This window comes from Melospiza georgiana, chromosome 1 (assembly GCF_028018845.1).
Source record: "Melospiza georgiana isolate bMelGeo1 chromosome 1, bMelGeo1.pri, whole genome shotgun sequence".
Classification (NCBI taxonomy): Eukaryota; Metazoa; Chordata; class Aves; order Passeriformes; family Passerellidae; genus Melospiza; species Melospiza georgiana.
In genome coordinates this window covers 139,000,677-139,019,623 of record NC_080430.1, presented here as the reverse complement: position 1 = coordinate 139,019,623, position 18,947 = coordinate 139,000,677, and the positions used below count along the sequence as shown (strand labels likewise).

General features: G+C 38.4%; 1 protein-coding gene across 3 annotated transcripts in view; it reads right to left on the bottom strand.

Annotated features, from left to right (window-relative positions):
* The window catches only part of TRPS1 (transcriptional repressor GATA binding 1), a 211,661-nt gene that overhangs the window by 146,821 nt on the left and 45,893 nt on the right, over positions 1–18,947 (bottom strand). For 2 of the 3 annotated variants that reach the window (XM_058029306.1, XM_058029298.1), the window contains exons 3-4: positions 8,659–9,788; positions 291–894 (exon numbers count right to left, since the gene is read on the bottom strand). In XM_058029306.1, coding sequence (XP_057885289.1) covers positions 291–894; positions 8,659–9,788 — 1,734 coding nt within the window. The remainder of the gene's footprint in view (positions 1–290; positions 895–8,658; positions 9,789–18,947) is intronic. The other variant, XM_058029314.1, reaches the window with a different exon arrangement.

Genomic DNA, 18,947 nt, shown 5'->3' with positions numbered 1-18,947 from the left:
ACAATTAGCAGGAATGATTAAACAAAATTCAATCAGAGCTAAAGAGCAAAAGCAGACGCTTACTAATACTCCATCAATATATAGATTGCTTTATGTGAACACTTTGGAAAATTTACCTACTAACTTGGCTCTACAAATTTGAGTCTTTCCTTGACATTTTTTTTTTCCATGCCCTAAAAGAACCCCAACCACGTTACTCCGGACCAGAGGAAATCATATGCACGGCCAATCAAACATAACATACATGCAATCATAAAAAGCAAGGGGAGGGGTAAAAAAAGGTTTCCTACCCGTAATAAGGACTGGGATTCGTCTTTTGCCTTGCCGTCCCCGGATCCAGAGTAGGGCTGGCTGAGCTGCCCGGCTTTCTCTGCTGCTCCGGCTGGGACACCCTGCAGGAAACCCTTGCCCTCCACTGCCAAGCCATAAATGGGCCTTGCCAGATGGGCAGCTTCTACATTTGGACTATCCCTCAAAGGCTTTGGCTGCTCCTGGCCGACAGACACGGGGGTCAGTAAGCCTAGACTGGTCTGCGTGTAGGATGGGCTCCCCCTCAAAATGTCTGTTCCTCTCCAGGTCACACTGCGAAGATCATCACTGGGACTGTCAGTCCAGCCTTTCTCCTTGAGCACTTCCTTATCTTCTATCTTTTCTCTCTTTACTATGCTGTCAGATATGGGCTCCCCTAATTTGGGGTCTGGATTAATCAGACTGTAGACCTTAAGGTCAATTTTTGGCTCTTCCTTGATGGACGAAACGCCGTGAGTGTCCTCCCCGTTGGCTGTAGTGATGTCCATCTCCTGACAGTGCACAGTGTTGAAGTGCTCTAGTAGTGACTGAGTGTCAACAGCTGTGAAGCTGCACTGACGGCATTTGTAGCAGTTGTGTACTCGCCTGGAAGAAAACAAGAAGCACATTAACATGAGAGTCACCCCTTGGCCTTCCCTCTCACAGTGGTTTTACCTACCAAGATTAAGAAAATAAATCAAACTTACAGTATGACCCTGTCTAAATAAAGCAAGCAGGTTTACTTTGGTATCTTATACAGCAGGGCAAAAATACTGCTGATTTTTCCCCTCATGCCTTGCAATGGCCTCCTATTGTTCCTTCACATTCCATGGTATTATTCTAAACTTCATAAAATTTTCACTGGGATTTTGTGTTTTTCTTCTTCAGTTTGCTGCAATATACTTTTCACTTTCTGCTACAGCAGGAACGCTAAAAAATATACTTTTCAACCAAAATCAAATAGAAGAGGACAGTTCTCTTGTCATTAAAAAAAGACTTCAAAAAATATAAATTTATGTTAGAAAGTTAAAACATTTTAAAAAGTCCTTTACTTTCTACCTGTTTCATATACTTTTGCTTGACAAGATGATTTTGAGCCAAGCTCTGATTAACTTAGGGATAAGAATACACCAAAAGACAAAAGGCTGTACACAAGAGAGAACAGTGTACACTTGGTTCTCTATGGACATTTTAACACAACTTAAAAAGATGCATCTCTAAAGATAAAGCACAATAGTTGGCTGTGTCACTACAAACTGCCTTTCCTGTCAAATACAGAAATTCTTGGGTAGGAGCTATGGAACAGAGTGGAATAGCACGCCTTCCTGTTTTTACTCTAAAAGCCTATAAAAAGTACTGCATTACTAAATTATGTAAAGCATATGTTGCTACATGAGAACAACATGTTAGCCACTTACTGTATCTATCATAGGAACAGAACACTGTTTATGAGCTCTCTAACGCCATTATGAATAATTGTTCATAGCACAGGAGTGGTCAGAGCCTTTCATCAGGCTCTGGGCCCCGCTGCACCCGGCATCCTACCAAAGCAGAGCAAAATTTCATCCCTGCCCTGCAAAATGTACAGAACTCTGCGAGAGCTTCTCCCTACAGACACGCTCACAAATCCACACCCCAGGCATTCAGAGTCTCAGCAGTGTCTTTAGCCAAACTAAAAAAATGAGCCTTTCACTATCCACACAGGACAAAACTTGTATGAGAGATCTGTTACTGCCTTGACTCCAATTGTTAGAATTAATTCTTTTAAGGCCAAATCTTTGTCTCAGTGAAGTCAATGGCAAAACTCCCATTGACTTCAGTAAGAGCAGGATTTGGCTCTCAGTGCATCTGTAGAATTGGAATGATACACAAAATGTCCCTTTTAGACTATGATAGTTTAGAAGGGACAGCTTGCCAAACTTATTAAACCCCCTTGCCTTCCTTCTCTCCTTTTGTAGGAAAAACAAACCATATGTTATTTACATTGTCTGATTTTCTTGCAGTTGTGTCAGCGCACAGACATGGGTACACATTCGGATTCATGCTTTTCAGCCCTTGTGCAATATCAGTTTTCTTTTTGTCATTTTCCATATTTATATTCACTTTAAGGGACTAGATGGTCTTGTTCCATTATGCAAAAAATAGATTCAGTTCTTCTCCACACAGCCTTATGGCAACAAAACTTACTTGTGGGAGAGCAAGCTGTGGGTTAAAATCTTGCTCTGGCCATGTTCCTTTTCCATCATTCTACAATTATGTTTTATTAAAATCAGCTTGTCTCTCAATGCGACACTAATATATTCTCTCTTGCAACTCAATTCTTTTCTAAAGCAAGCTTAATTCTCTCCTGAACAAAAAAAAAAAAAAAAAAAAAAAAAAAAAAAAGCCAAAAAAAAGAGTGCTATCTGATCAAAACCATTTTATAAATACAAAAAGCCAAGTTATAAAGAGGGTCAGCCCTGTAAAGGTGGGATACCATCAGAGAAGTCCAAGTTAGACAGGGGCTAGTTATCTTAAAAGCCAAGTTAAACAAGACACTATTTGGGGCTAATGGCTCAACCACATACACTCCCCATGTGAAAGTTTATCAATCCTTTGGGACACTACTTAGCCCTAAGTGTCTCTTGTTTAACTTGGCCATTTCAATAGCTAACCCCCTTCCTAACTTGGCTCTCATCTACAGATATCACACCTCCAAACAGCTGATCTTTTTCTGCCTAACTTGTCTTTTTTTATTTTTCCATTCCTCACTGGCTAAATGTTTTTGATCAGGAGCCATATACACCACACTTCTGAGGACACAAATAAATGCTGAATATTACATGCAGTTGTAACTACATGGCTGAGGCCCAGATACAATCACCCTTATTACATTAAAGGTTTGCTAATTTAAATTATTTCTAACTGATTCAAAGACAGTCATATAAGCATTCCTTCATTCTTCTATGAGACTGTGATAAGCACTGTGATGTGAAAAAAATGAAGATATACTTCAGTAGATAGTAACCCAACAGGCTTTTTTTTTCAGAATGTATAGTTTCCAGTATGCATTAAAAATCTGCCATCAACATTATAAATCTTGATACTTCATATGGGTTTGTCCTGTGTATTATTCAATCCCCAAGCTCCAATATGTAAGCTAAAGTTTGGAGCTGTCCAATATAAGTCACAGTCCCAAATAATAAAATAGTAACTATCATCAGCCATTAGAAAACTTTTGAAAGTTGGCAACTTATTCTTTCCCAGAACAAGGCATAAAAAGAAAATGTTTTCTTCTCAGTTTTCACTCCACCCTGACAGCAAGCAGGGAAACAAATTTGCAGTGTTTTTTTTCTCTTTTACTAGAAATTAAGTCTACTCTGTGCTTCTAAAAGCCCAAGTTACATCTAGAGGTGTGTACAGAGCTCTTCAAGGCTAAAAAACAAAATTTAAAGAATTCCAGTCAGCAAAGTACACAAGAAGCATTCCTGTGCTCTACCTCAAAGTTACACTTTACAGCTAGACCACAGCTATACCATCTGAAACTCTGAATTTGTATGATGCAATACTGTGTGTTGGTACAGAGCTACTCTAAGAAGAGGAAAATCTTGGGATGGAAGAAAGTGATGTAAATGAAGAAGAAAACAGCACTCTTCCTTCTTTGTTATTGTTTATATAGTCCTCAAGAACACTAACAGCAGGTTCAAGCCACAAACTGGCATTCTCTGCAATATGGCATTGGGCTGGCAATGTTATCTCATCCACTGAGGTCACTTAGCATTATCGTTTCTACTAGAAAATAAAGCAAAGACCTGATTATTTGTGGACAGTAAAACATTTATGGCCAAATCCCAAGATTAAATGTCAAGAAATTCACAAAAAACCTTCTGAGAACTATAAAAAATCTTATCATTATTTGTACTGAAAAGTACTTGAATTGAGCACTGTAAGATATAAGGATTTTCCCTCACAAAATCTTTACGTTGGAGAGATTACACGGTTGGAGTTTTTTATGGATTAAATGTTCTTTATTTGAACTTCCTAACAGGCTGCAAGACTCCCTACATTAGCCAGTGGTTAATTAAGTCTTGTTGACATACTTCTAACTAGTCTGAAGTATTACAAAACACCATCTTCTACAAAACAAGTTATTTTTTTTTTTAATTACCTGAAGACAGTCCTAGGCTCTAGGGCATAGAAAATATTCTGGAAGAAGGTATGGCTGTCGTCTCACTTCCATTTTTTCACATTTTATTTTAATTATAAATATAATAATTACTATCATTTCTCATGAAGAAACAGGTTTGTAAGAAAGTTAACTTTTGAGATGGCTGCTGCACTCAAGCTTTTCAGAAGAAAAGACAGCCAGCAAAGCAAGGAAGAAAATGCAGCGTGGTGTTAGAGTGGAGAGGAGACAGGGCAGAGTGGAGAGCAAGACTGAGATCAAAGGAGAAAAAAAGCCATTGGCAAGAGCAAACAAGTTCAGAGCAGTGAATTAAGGTGTCAGGGGGATGGAAAAGGCCCTCATAGCTGCTGCTATTGTTCACTGAGTGAAGGTTTCTGCTTTGCTCTAAAACTGGGAGCTGGTGGGCCTCAATTGACATTTTTTCCCCAAAGTTTCTTCTCTGGGGGAAGTGTCCCAAAGGTGCCACATTTCCATAATCTGCATATCTGATACCCTGCTCTGGCTTTCTGTGCCTGAGAGTCTGAGGGCCAGTCCCAACAGCCCTGTCCCTAACACCCCATCCCTGAGCTGCAGCCCAAGCACTGGGAAGACACAAGCCCCAAGCACCCCTTTGCCTTTTGCCCTTCTGCCTGCTTTATCTTTGAGAGGTGAGGAATTATTTCATTAACTCGAAATTAATTTCCAAAGAGAGCCTTAAAAAACTGCTGCCATCCACATTTTCAAAATTATTTATTAGAAAAATTATTCTACCCCATTGCCAAAGCTTCTATTTCATTTGAGTCTTTATTTTCATATCATATTTTGCAATTTAATGAATCACTATCCTACCTTGTTTTTAAAAAGCTTAAAAGATTTTTCAGCATAGCACTTCTAATTATAACTAGTACTGATCAAATGCTTTCAGTCAAGTAAGGTTTTACACGAAAAATTCTATCGTTTGCTAAATTGAAAAAATTCACTGTTTTCCCACATTTTAGCAAAGTTATAAAAAAAGAGGCACTTCTGCAAGAAGTTGCTTTGATTTTGCAAAAACAATCAAAATTAATTACTTTGGAACAAGCAGGAAAATAATCTCTAGACTAAGTGAAACAACATGCAAAATTTGCCCAAATACTCGGTTTGATTTTTATCTAAATTAAAAGTGTTGGCATCTTCTGGCTCATCAGAATACCACACAGTTTTAAGAAAAAACTAAGCTTTGCAATGAAAATGAATAGTATCTGATTCCTCAGAGGTATAATGGAAAATGAGTAGTAGCAGAATTAGTGGAAAATGGAGGCCAATAAATCTTCTAGGGATTTATTTGAATAAGCAAATTTTAGTGAAGTTTAAATACAAGTAAACTCAAGTGCTATGTGATTCATTGACTTCAGATTAAAATGAACAGCTCTCAAATAATCATGTCAAGAAATACTGAATGACTGCTAAGTGTAAATATACATTTCTGTGGAAAGAAAAATTGGAAAGAACTGCTTTTGCAAATTCTAATACTGTTGCAAATACATGGCTGCTAAGGAATAACATTGGGATATTAGAAATTTTTTAGCTAGCAATACACAGTGAAATTGTAGATGTAGAGCCAAAAGGAAGCAAAATAAATAATAAAATTAATTAAGCATGTTGTTCAGACACATGACTCGAAAATTAAAATAGTGCAGAGAAAAAATCTATGAATCAAAATATGTAAGCAGCATCTAAAGCCAACACTGATACTCCAGATTATCAAGGCTAAATCTAAACATGGGAACAGCAGAACATTTTTTTCCACTACATTAATGTTTAGTATTATGTTTACTGTTAGAATCCATTCAGCTCCTTATTATAGAAATGAAGAGGTTTTAGAGACATGGGCATGTACAGCATTTTAAATACATCAGATATCCATTATGTGTGGCATAAAATTGTTGAGACAAATTCTGATTAAGAAACAGAGAAGCCCAGTTGGCTGTGAGCTGACTACATTAGCATGTTTCTGTCTATCAACCAACACTACTATTTTATAGATGTTCTACTTCTTAAAATTTGAACTGTACTCTGTCTTTAGGTTGTAAATTGCAAAAAGGGAAAGAAAACACGTATCTGATACATGCCAGACTTCTACTAAAAAAAAAATTAAAGCCTGGTAGTAGTAATAGAAACAAAAGTTATAATGTCTCAGAAGTTTTAGTTTGATAGAGTGAAAATTAGGTTATACATAGAAAAACAATAAAACCTGCTGGTGTTTGCCATTACAGAGCAAATAAACTGAACTAACTCATGGGATTTAAAAAAAGATGGACAGTGGGGGAAAACATCAGCAAGTAGAAAAGAAATAAAATTTATGTTATCAAGGGGGAATTACAGGAGAAAGGGAAAGAAGTTAGCAGTTATGGGGACATTGTACTTTGCTTTACACATGCCCTCAGAGTAGTCAATAATGTCATAGACCGGGGTTTACAGAGTATGTTGCTCAAGTGTTTTAAACAAAATAGCCTAATCTTAGACAAACAATTTGAGACTAAAATGCTTAAAGTGTATCTCTTAATTTTCCAAAGTTCAATTCCCTGTGACTACTGCCAGAACTGCAGGGTGCTGAGCCCTCCTAAAGAGGAGCTACAAGTACCCCATCTCAGACTTAGCACTTCATTTTGAAAGTCATGGCTTCTCCCTTCTTGGGAAAAAGGATCCTAGCTCAGCATGCTTGTTAAAACTTAAATTACCAGTTGCAGCAAAATAAAAGGTTGGATTCTTTCAGTAAAGGAGCCATTTCAATCTTCCAGTTACTTAACCACTAAAAAAAGATCATGCCATGCCCCAGCAGCGGACAAAGTGCTGCCTATGGAGTTCTTCAGCATGGCTCAAAGCTGTTATAATAATGCTTGGAACTTAGATACCACTTTTCATCTTCAAAGCAGTTTACAAACATTAACTAATTAATCCACACAACATCCCTCAGGCCCACTTGGATCAAAAATGGGGAACTGCATGCTGGGACCTGAATCCTCTGTGGGCCCTAGCTCCAAATTAAAGATGAGCAATCTGCTCTTTTTTTTTTTTTTCTAAATAGACTCCTGATATATTGCCAATGCAGCCCTCTGTTGGGCAACATTTGGATGCCCCCAGCTTTAATCTCTATTAAAGTATCATGCCCCAGTCTGCCTTTGTTAATTTTGGATGTCTTGGAATCTATTAAACGTGGCACAGTTTCTTGAGCTTTTAACAAAGCTTTAGCTTTGAAAATGCATCTTCTTTTGTCTTCATTCTAGCTGGCTTCCACACAAAGATCTTTTAGATGAGATAGATACTGAAGTTTTCCGTTGTTGTTGACGCATTAGCCTTAACTATTAACATATTCAGCATGATTTTCTAATATTTAACATCACTTTTGCAGTGGCACATAACTGTTGCTCTTTACAAACTCTAAGAGCCAGCTCCTCCTCTGATGCAAACTGGACTGCCAGTTTACAACAGCCCAGGAACTGACCCAAGAAGTTTAGCAGGGAGTTGGCTGCTACTATGACATTGTGTCAGACTGAGTCAGGAGACTGGCTGCATCCACCTCCAAATAGGAACATTAGCATTTAAAATAAATAGAATGACACTGTAAACCAGCAACACGAAAATAAGCATCTGCAAAAGGATCTTGGGGAATGACATCAACAGACAAAAGAGTGTCTGCTCCCAGTGGGAAACGAACACCAAAACAGCAGTGGAATGCTCTTAAACTAATTATTACATTGCTGGACTTGGGAATGGAAAATACTACAAAAAGGTAGCACATTGAAGCGCTGTTATGGAGCATAAAGGATTCATAGTTATCTTGGAAAGTAAAGCCATTTGTGGTCCCTGACTGAATGAAGATGCCAACTTTCTCAGAAAAAGCCTAAACTGAAATAGCACCTATAGTACCTAAAAGATTCTGGGTGGAAAATAGCTGACCAAACCTCAAATATGCTGAAACTTTAGCATCTGCACACAAATCCAAATTTCCCTCTCCTCTGCACAGGTTTAAATGTATAATTAAATCCACCAACTTAGCTGGTGGTTTTCCAAAACAAAGTGGATGTTGGATTTGACTCTGGCTGTAAAGATTTATATCTATACACATTCCTATTTTGATTTCCAGCTTCCTCAAATGTTTGAGGAATGGTGACATTTAATGAAGAAACTGGGGGGGGGGAAGCTGTTTGGGTTCCAATCATTAGTCACTTGAAACTTCACCATACCTGTAGTGTCGGGAAATCTCTTCTTCCACCTGGGTGGTAAAGTCACATTTGGTACATGAGTGTTCTTTGTTCTCCTTGAGCGTCAGCAGCCCCTCTGCCCCTGGCAGGGCGTTTGTTTCTGGCTTGACATCGGACGCTTGGCCTTCGTGTGCATTCTCATAGTGGAGCAGGAGAACGTCCACGTCGGGAGTGGAGAATGAGCACTGATGGCACTGGTGTTTGACTCTAGAGCTTCCTGTCACCCCTGGAGACAGGTGCAAAAGCAAGAGAGCACAGTGGGAACAATTACTTTTTCTGCAAGCAAATGGGTAAGTAATTTCTCCAAGGTGCTTTTCTGGGCTGCAGAGGCCTCGGGGACAGAACTGACAGTGCTTAATGGTACACTTATGAATGTTGTGTAGCTGCTGATAGTGACGGAGAAGTGGGCCCACCACTATTACATCTGGGCCATGGCTCTTTGAGTACCTAAAGTCACAAAACTGACAGTTGTAGCTTGTCACCATGCTGTCCTCTGCTCCTTTGCTACTCAAGTCTTTCTTTTTTGCCACACTCGCACCCTTTTCTGTCTTTGTCACTAACTCCCCATCTGCATTTTTGGCTAGATCATTCTGGTTAATGACAGATCCCCTAGAAAGCTTATCATTCAGATCTGGGTGGAGGCTTCCTGCCTGGCTTCCCCCATGCTGTTTGCTGTAATGTTCTAATAGTTTCAAAGAGCTGGACGATTCACAGCTGAAACTGCAAAATTTACACCAGTAGTAACTGGTAGTATCGGTACCATTTTGTCTAGAGGAATCTATTGGCTTGATGGGCACCGAATATCCAACTGGCGTATCATCTCCTGCTTTTACAGTGATTCTGTCTTGCCACTTCCCCAAGTCTCCAGAATCACATGGTCGAAGAGTAGGACTGGATTTATTGGAGTTTTTCTCTGAAGTTTTACCAGTATCAGAGGAGGGAAGGGCTGCTTTCATTTTGTTTGGGTGAGTCTGTAAGAAGTGTTGCTCTAGTTCAGTGGAGGAGTTGCCCATGTAGGTGAAATTGCAGAATTTGCAGCGGAAGTACTTCGTGTTGCCTTGGCAATCTGGAGTTTTCCGCCCAATTCCAATGAAGGTTCCACCTAAAGTAACCTGTGAATAAAGAATAAGGTCATTTTAGCTCCACTGTGTATTTATTCAAATAGCAAGGAGTGGAAGTGGGGGGAAGAGAAATAGAGAGGAATTGATTCATAAGCTTCTTTTATTAATCACTGCCATCATTTTCATGTTAACATGTAAGATATCATACATATATCCTCACATTTGTATTTAACATTTGTTGATGAATATTTTTAAATGTTTCTCATAGCTGAATATATATGCCATATGAATAACAAATACATTGATTTGCAGAGACTGAGGCAAACGTGCAGAAGATTATCTTAGTGCTGATAGGACTGTTCCTTCCTTCACTGTATCATTAAATAGTATCACTGACAGAAGATCCAATAACCAGTTCCCACAGCTCTGAACCCTTTGAAAGCAGACTTTCCTGGGAGACTATACCAGGTGTGGAAGAAAAAAAACAACCCTCAGTCTTTTGACTTAGATGCTTTAATCATATTTGTGCTTTACAAAGAGAATTGCTTTCTAAATTCAAGCAAGCAAAAATTTAATTTCAAATAACAAATTCAGTTTGTTCTGTCGGAAGTACGACCAATTCTTACAAAGATCATTCCTACATGAGTATCCAGTATCCACCAGGATGCCTTTTCACAGAGCCATACTGGCTGATGTCTCAAACAAAAGGCAGTTTTCTCAAGGATTACTCACTGCAGACATTCTCCAAGGAAATCTTCTGTTCCTCTCATGCACAGAGCTCAATTTAGTAAAACAAGGATGGAAAAACTACAGTAGAAAAATGGCATGTGGCAAAGAAAACTACCACACCCAAGCCCATGACATCACTAATTACACACACAAAAAATAAGGTAGGTCTACTTAACTGTTCTGATGATGTCTGAGCAAAATGCTCTGCAGGAAGGGAAGAAGGCTTCCAGGGCTGATGTTATTAAAGCCCGTGTTCTCACAGCAAGGCAGGCCTGCCCTTCCCAGGAGTGCACCACACCTGCCCCTGACATCAGGGGGAGATTTGCTGCTCCTGTACAACTGGTTTGAAGGCCAAAGAAACAATCTCTTGACAAAAATGTCACCATTGCACAGCTTCTTTTTCTGAGTAACAAATAGTGTACAGCATCCAGAAGATAATTCCCAAAATCCACAGACATCGACTCCTTTGCCATCATCCAGTCTACACCACATGGTGTAGACATGGGTAGAAGCTCCCTTGTGACATATTCTCAATTTTTACACCCAGAAAATGTCTAACAGAGAGTATAAAATCGAGCCTTGCAGAGTTTGATTTGCATTCTCCCAACCAATAAGTGTATTACTACATTTCTGTAGGTTTCAGCTCTAATGCATTAGACAAATGGTGTAATTATTTTTCTTCTCCTCCTCAACAGCTATGCCACAAAGATAACATGATCACTGCTCATTGAGTATCACAACAAATGGAAAGACTCAGACATACAGAGAGCATGAAATGTAAACATTTTTAAATGTAATATTAATAATGCCTTTTAGCAATTTAGCTCAGAAAATGAAATGCTATCCTTTATACCTCATCAGAATTGAGCATGTATAGTGAGGCAATGAGTTACTAAACCATGATATAATGAGATGCCTCTATTCAGCCTCCAAATCTTTCTTCTGTTTATTTTTTTCCTTAAGGAAGCAAAATCCCCATGCACTGGTTAAAACTTTTCCTTAAATAAACTGAAAATGGCTCTCTGTTTGTTTAGGAAACATATCTCATTAGGCAATGGTGAGTCAGGCAGCCAAATCATTAGGACTTAGCTGTAACAACATTTTCACTTTCAACTGGGACTCTACATTCTCTATCAAATTATGAACTTGGTTTTGAAGAGGTTCTTTGCAAGAGAGATGTTTAACAGGTCTTCTGTAGTGCAGGAGTTACCTCCCTTTATGTATTTTATGGCAGGCAAGAATTGGTGACAAAGCCATGCTGAGCCTGATCCCATTGACAAAAGTGGGATCTGGGCCTGCTTTCCAGTATCTAGCACTTAAGATCTTCATCCACTGCATCACTTCAATGTTCAAAGTCTTAGTGGTGTCAAAAGACAACTTAAAGAAAGCACTGATGCAATTAAGTAAACAGAAAATAACAACAGTTCACTGCATAATTACATAAGTTGTAAGGTGATCTGGTTTCGTTCATTTAATTAGATATGTGTGTTTGTTCTGTGCATGCACAGAAGACTGACCAATATGCTTTACCTTAAATGGCTCTAATGAGTAAATACACTGATTACTCTCAATGTTCAGCCACAGAGTTACAGATAACAAACCTATTTTGCAGACACTCTGAGGACGCCAGTTACAAACTCTGAGTGACAATAATCCCAGCTGCCAGTCATTGCTAATTACTTTTATTTCAGAACATTGGTAAAACATATATACTACTATTTTCTACACTGGACTCTAAATCACATCACTTCTGTAACTTGTGCTAATCCTGCTTAGTGGTCTACACAGCAAGTTTGTGTTCCATGCTAATACATCCTTCTCTGCATCACAAGAGGATAAAGTAGAATTAAATATTCCCACAGTGCTTGTGTGAAGTTCTTGTAATGTGGGAGATACATCTTTACACCACTCGAATGTAATTGATTACCAGTTACTGGTTTGGAATTTCCCTCAATACCTGCCACAATTCAAAATAATTCTTTGCATAAGACCATGCATGTGAAAAGTAATTCAGGGTCACCTTAATGTTATTACACTCAAAAGCCTCCTTTCATACATAGCAATGCCTACTGAAAGCTCCATGAAGGTCGTCATTCAAAGACAACTAAAGAAACTGTTTTCCATGCAGAGAGGTTGGGAGAAGCACATGAAGTGACAGTATAAACTGAATCTGTTTCAGCTTTCATCCAGCCACATTTGAAAGAAACCCACACATTTGCAGAACTGTTTGGATTCCCACACTTTGCTCAAATCTTGGCTTGACTTCCAGATTTTCCAGTTACATGTTGTATGTCTATGTACAGGCATTAAACTTCTTCACTGGGGATGTAATTGTCCTTCACCTTCTGCTCTCTCTGATCTGCCCCACAAAGCGGAAAAGTAAAGGAGAAGGAGAAAGCAGAATATGGCTAGATGGATGGATGGATGGATAGATAGATACAGAGAGATAGATAGATAGATAGATAGATAGATAGATAGATAGATAGATAGATAGATAGATAGATAGATGATAGATATTGAGGTATACATACTATAGCAATCAATATCCACATTTCTGTGTGGTATCAGAAGTGATAGATTCTTGTATTTACTCCCTTATTTCATTCTAATCCCAACAAAATTTCATCTCCTGCACTTCTCTAACAGAGTTACATTTCCTTAAGTAGACACTTCTTCCCAACATAAAAAAGAACCTAAACAAAAGCAATGCTAAATTCTGCAATTCTGTTCTAGCACTGGAGTCCAAAGTTGGTGACACGGCCAGTAACAGTCACGAACAGAGGTACAGCTTGTAGAGGAAATATAGGAGCCACTATAGATCAACAGTTCCCTCAACACACAAAGGAGAAAATTAATCTTCACAATTCTCTTTTTAAAGAGAACCTAACATACAAGTTCAGACTGTGGAAACATGATTTAATTCTTCCTTTCACTGTCATTTGCTTATGAAACCTTGGGATAATCACTTACTTCTGCAGCATCTCAACTATGGCAATATAGTTGGTATTAATTATTACGCTGTACAAAAAAGACAGATATTAGAATGGTTTTTCCACTCTTGTGCTAGATGTGGTCGCACTGATATTCTTTAAAAATTACTCTTCAAAGCTCTGTCTCATTCTGGGATTAGACTGAAATATGTTTCACAGTAAGATTTCCATAAACTCAAAACTCTTAATCATTAAGTTTATTCATCAGTGGGGGAAATTGTCAAAATCTGAAGCTCATGTGTTAATACAACTAAGCTATCTCCTCAAACATCACACACATTTCCAAAAATAGCCAGAAAAAGGAGAAAAGATAGCACGATAATTGACAGTGTTTCAAGATGTACTTTCTAAAGTATGTTGGCAAGTACGTCAACAAAGCTGTGTAATTGCACAATATGTTTCCAACAGATATGCCTACATTAATTAGTCAAGATAATGATTTCATGGAATAGATGGACTTGAGCAAATAGAAGTACTTTCTTCTTTCTTTTTTTAATGGGTCTTTGATTTTTATTTTGCCCTTGGTCCAAATGCTACCCCTATTCTCTCTCCTGCTTTTCAAAATTCAGTCCTAAATTCCATCACACCAAACCAGTTTACAAATACTTCTTACAGAATCAGAAAAAAATCACCAAGGAAGAGAAAATCTGCCCACTCATGTATTTCATGCAGAAAATTCTGCCAGCAGAAACTATATCCACATAAGAGATTCAACCACAAGGATTACATGCTCAGAGTAAAGCTGTCTTTGACCCCTGGCTTCTTCTGCAAGTACTGATTAGAATCCATCTGCACTGGAACATCAAACGTTAATTTTTTTTTGTTTTTCTTACCTGGGTTACAGCTTTGGCTAATCAGGAGGTGAAAGGCTCCAGATCCCTTACCAATCTTCTGAGCCATCCAGTCTGCCTTTGCAATTACTCTTAATCTTCTAATCCTAAAATATTTTCTAATGCTCTTGTTTATTCATTTGCTTTGTGCAATATAGCATCCAGAACATTTTAACCATCCCACATTTATGAAGTTCTTCATGTCATGCAGGCCAGAACAGATTCCTGGCTTTCATGCAAGTTTGTGTAACACCACCCAGTTCTATAACCTCCCCTGTGGAGAATTCACTCCCTCTCATTCTCTTTCTGCATTTTAAACTAGGAGAATCTTCAGAGTATATTCTTAAAACTATTTACTATGATTAATTTATAGGTACATAAATCTATGTTGCACAAGTGAAGCAAAAACTCAGGGCAAACTCCTGGCTTTCTGGGCTGTTCATACTTACCAAAACAAGAAAGCAAGCTATGGGATCACATTCATTCAAAGTAAGTGCATTCTTCTTGAGATTTATTCTGTTGCTATTGAACCCAACACAGTTTTTGTGTCATTTGAATTTTATAAGTATTTTTAAAACAAAGACTGTGACAGAACAAAAACAGAACTTAAATTAAGGTCAGAAGACCAGATGTGCAAAACTAACAAAAGAAAGAAAGAGAAAATCAAGACTTTCATTTGCTAACTAGTGCTACTAGACTAGTATCTAAAGAAGCACCGTTCCTTCTATTCTCTACAGATAAAATTACCAGACAGTTCCTTGGCTACTGTAAACTCACACAGTCTTACAGGCTTAGAGGCAAACTTGCACTGACTTATACCAGAAGAAAATCTAGTGGGTTTCTTTTTTCCCCAGGAACTTTATTTTTCGAGCTCTCATCCTTTCTGTAGACTGCCTTAGCAGCTCATAACTTTAAGTATAAATACTAATATTACTGGTCTCATCAACTGTTTTTATTAGCCGTTCTTCAAACATTACCAAATATCCCTGCAATAAGGTAAGGAATATCAACACATAAACAACTTCGCTTTGAAGCCTGTGAGTATATATCACATCAGTTGTTCCACAAACTGTCCATCTGAATATTCTAATTTTAGTATAGACTACTTGTCACTGCAAGGCAGCTAAAATAGCTTATTTCTGCCACAGAGCAAGGCAATGTTTCCAGGCACTTACTGTGTAAGTGCAGCTGACACACTGTAAATCACAACCCATCATTCTGAAGAGTAAACGTGCAAATATCTCCACAGAAGTGATATAAAGAACTTCTACTGCATATAATCATACAAATCGTTGCCTATCAGCTATTGTCAATATAGAAGTTAAATACCTCTTCCATGTGCTTTTTCACATAATATTTGTAAATATGCACATATGCAGTTATATATGCATTAAGAAGCAAATATACATATATGTTGCTCCCAAGCAAATGCCTATGGACTTCTTTATATGTGTGATTTACCACCACCAATTTCTCTACCTCCCATCATTTTTTTTTCATGTCAGTTGTTTAAAAGAGAAGACTGAATCCTGTGCTTCTGAGAAGTGACACTCCCAAGTGTGCAAGGCAGCCTCCAAGCCTGATCATGATCCAAAAGTAAGATTCAAAATGAACAGGTATGCCCACGTGCAGGTGCAACACTCAAAGAGAGCTTGATAGTTTTCAGTTTAACAGCAAAGTGCCCAGGGTGTCTGCAACATGGCTGACATGAAGTGAGCCTTGTGTGACATCCACCTTCATGCAAGTTCTGTTCTAAGATATGCTGCAAAAACTAGCATGGCACATTGTACTCAACAAGATCGAGGTACATAATATGCAGCAACAGTTGTTCAGTTTGTTAATTCTAATTCCTGTATTAAGGACATTTAAGCCAAAATCAGTGACACAAACAATATAAAATTTGGATCCATTTCTAAGCATGCAAGGAAATTGAAATTCATTCATATTCATGTTTCATATGCATGTTTGCTCACATCAACCACATATGCACCTGTGTCACTTTCTAGGAAACCCACTTGATAACAAAGAACTTTAAGGTTTGATTTGCTAATAATACAAAAAAGAAAGTGCTGTACTTGTTTAGGCCACCAGTCTGTAATTCTTACTTCATCACCATGAGTCCCTTTGCCAAAATCACCAAAACTTTATCATGAAAAGCACTGCTGATTACAACTGTACCCCTAAAAATTCCGACATTTTTTTAAGTCTTACCTTCACAGCTTCATATTCAATCTAACTGCTAATAAAAGCATGGAGGACAAAAAGCAGAACCTACAAATAAAATCACTGTTTCTCATTCAGCTGAATCCTAGTTAGACTAGACTTTATACTAGTTACACATGTCTAACCTGAGAAAACATGCCAGATTTGATACATTGAAATCCAGACCACTAAAAACTAATCAGGGCATAACACCATGTAGACACATAGAACTCATTGGGGATTTATAAAGGACACAAGAGGGAGAGCTTTACAGACTCTGTGTGAGCACTTCTATCACATTCTAGGACACTGAGCAGCCTGCTGGCTGGAGATTCAGAAATGCTTTTGGTTGCTGTGAAATCTGGGAGCAGTTGCTAGCCCTATTCATTATATTTACTTATATAATGTTCATCATATGTACTTAGATATGTAACCAGTAGGTCAAGGGAGGTGGTTTTCCCCTTCTATTCTGCTCTCGTGAGACCCCACCTGGTCCATCTGGGGATGGGTCTCCAGCTCTGGGGGTCCCAGCATAATGCAGACATGGACCTGCGGGAGTGAGTCCAGAGGAGGCCATGAAGATGATCAGAAGGCTGGAGACATGAAGACAGGCTGTTCAGCCTGGAGAAGAGAAGGCTCTAGGGAGAATTTATAGCAGCCTTCCAGTACCTAAAAGGGCACAAGAATGCTGAAGAGGAACTTTTTGTAAGAGCATGTAGTGACAGAACAAGGGGTGACAGCTTCAAAATGGAAGTGGATAGGTTTAAATAAGATATTAGGAACAAATACTTCACCAGGAGAACAACTGAGGGACTGAAACAGGTTGCCCAGAGAAACAGTAGATGCTCTACAAAGAGATGCCTAATCCCTGGTAGTGTTCAAGGACCGACTGGATGGGGCTCTGAGCAACCTAGTCTACTGGAAGATGTTCCTGCCTATAGCAGGAGGGTTGGAAGTAGATTAGGTTTAAGATCCCTTCCAACCCAAATCATTCTATGATTCACATATGACAAAGCATTAGGCTGAGTGGTATAAGACAACTCTTACAATATCGGATGTCTAGAACCATAGAAGAAAACAACTGTCAATAATCTCATATTACTCTGTGGAGTAGTAGATAACGCAGTCATTTATTCTTTTTCTTTCTCTCCCCTACCCCAGGTGCAGTGAAATGCAATCAACAAACCTAATGAGGGCTTTTACTATGCCATGCTTTTTCAGAAATCTGTCTTGTATGTCTGTCTAGATCTAAAACCACGAAACAATCAAAATCAGAGGACTAAATTAAAAAAAAAAAATAAATAAATTGTACAGTCATAATCTTTTTAATGTCTGAATAGAAGAGGAGGTAGACCTGTGCCAATGAGTTCCAGAACCAGGGCCATGCTGAGCAGGAAGCGCCTCAAAGGTAGCACACACAATATGAAGCAACCATAAGAACTGCTGATCACTGCAGTCTGTCTTTATTCATGGCTGCATAAATACCCTTCTCCCTTGGGACATGCCATCTGAAACCCTTACCTGAACACAGACATTTCTGTCCTTTCTTTGAGGGACACTATTCTCTTTTAAAACACACCAGGAAACGGGGTCACGCTCCCTTTTATACAATAGCCTAATGGCTTGAACACTTGTTCAGGAAACAGGAAAAGTGGGTTCCTTTCCTTGCTCTCTCAGAGGGGATCCAAGCCTGCTTCTTCACCTTTGCTGGGCATGTCCTACGCCTTAGCTATAGGCTGCTATGTGCAAGACAGCACTCTCCAGCCTTCCTGTTGAAGCTGTCACAATTACTACTCATTAAAAAATTGGGGGTTAGAAAAAAAGACTGCCTGCTCTCTACTTGCCAGCAACTTGCCTGTCTCCAGACGTTAATATACACATTAAAGAGTCATTAGATCAAACAGAAAACGAGACTTAATCATACAGCAGCAAAGGCAATAGCTTTCAGCATCATAGCTGTTAACTTAGTCACCTGAATTTTACTTTAAGTGAAGTCTTTAGATCCAGTATAAAGGCTACTGCTTTAGACACGTCCACAAAGCCTAAAGCCCAATATCCAATATCCTCAAATATCCAGCAAGACAAAGTTGCCTATAGAGATTGATCAATTAACTAAATGTGAAGAAAAAGTAATGGGGAGCACATCAGCAAAAGATCCATTGAACTCACTTCAAATATTATTTTGATTATAAAAGCTATAAAGCTGATTAACACATTCCCTGGGAATTCAGAGATGTGATAGTGAAAGTTTTCTGAAATCTATACTGGCAAGAAAGTTAATCTCCCAGAAACAGCTGAGTGATTTCACCCAATCCTATGGAATTTATAACTAAATGAACAAAAAACCTTTAAAGAGAAAAATGGGAACAAAAAGTACAGATTTTCAACAGAAAATAACATTTTCTAAGAAGACAAAGGAATCTGCTGCATTAAATATTCATATCAAGTTAAAATCTGCA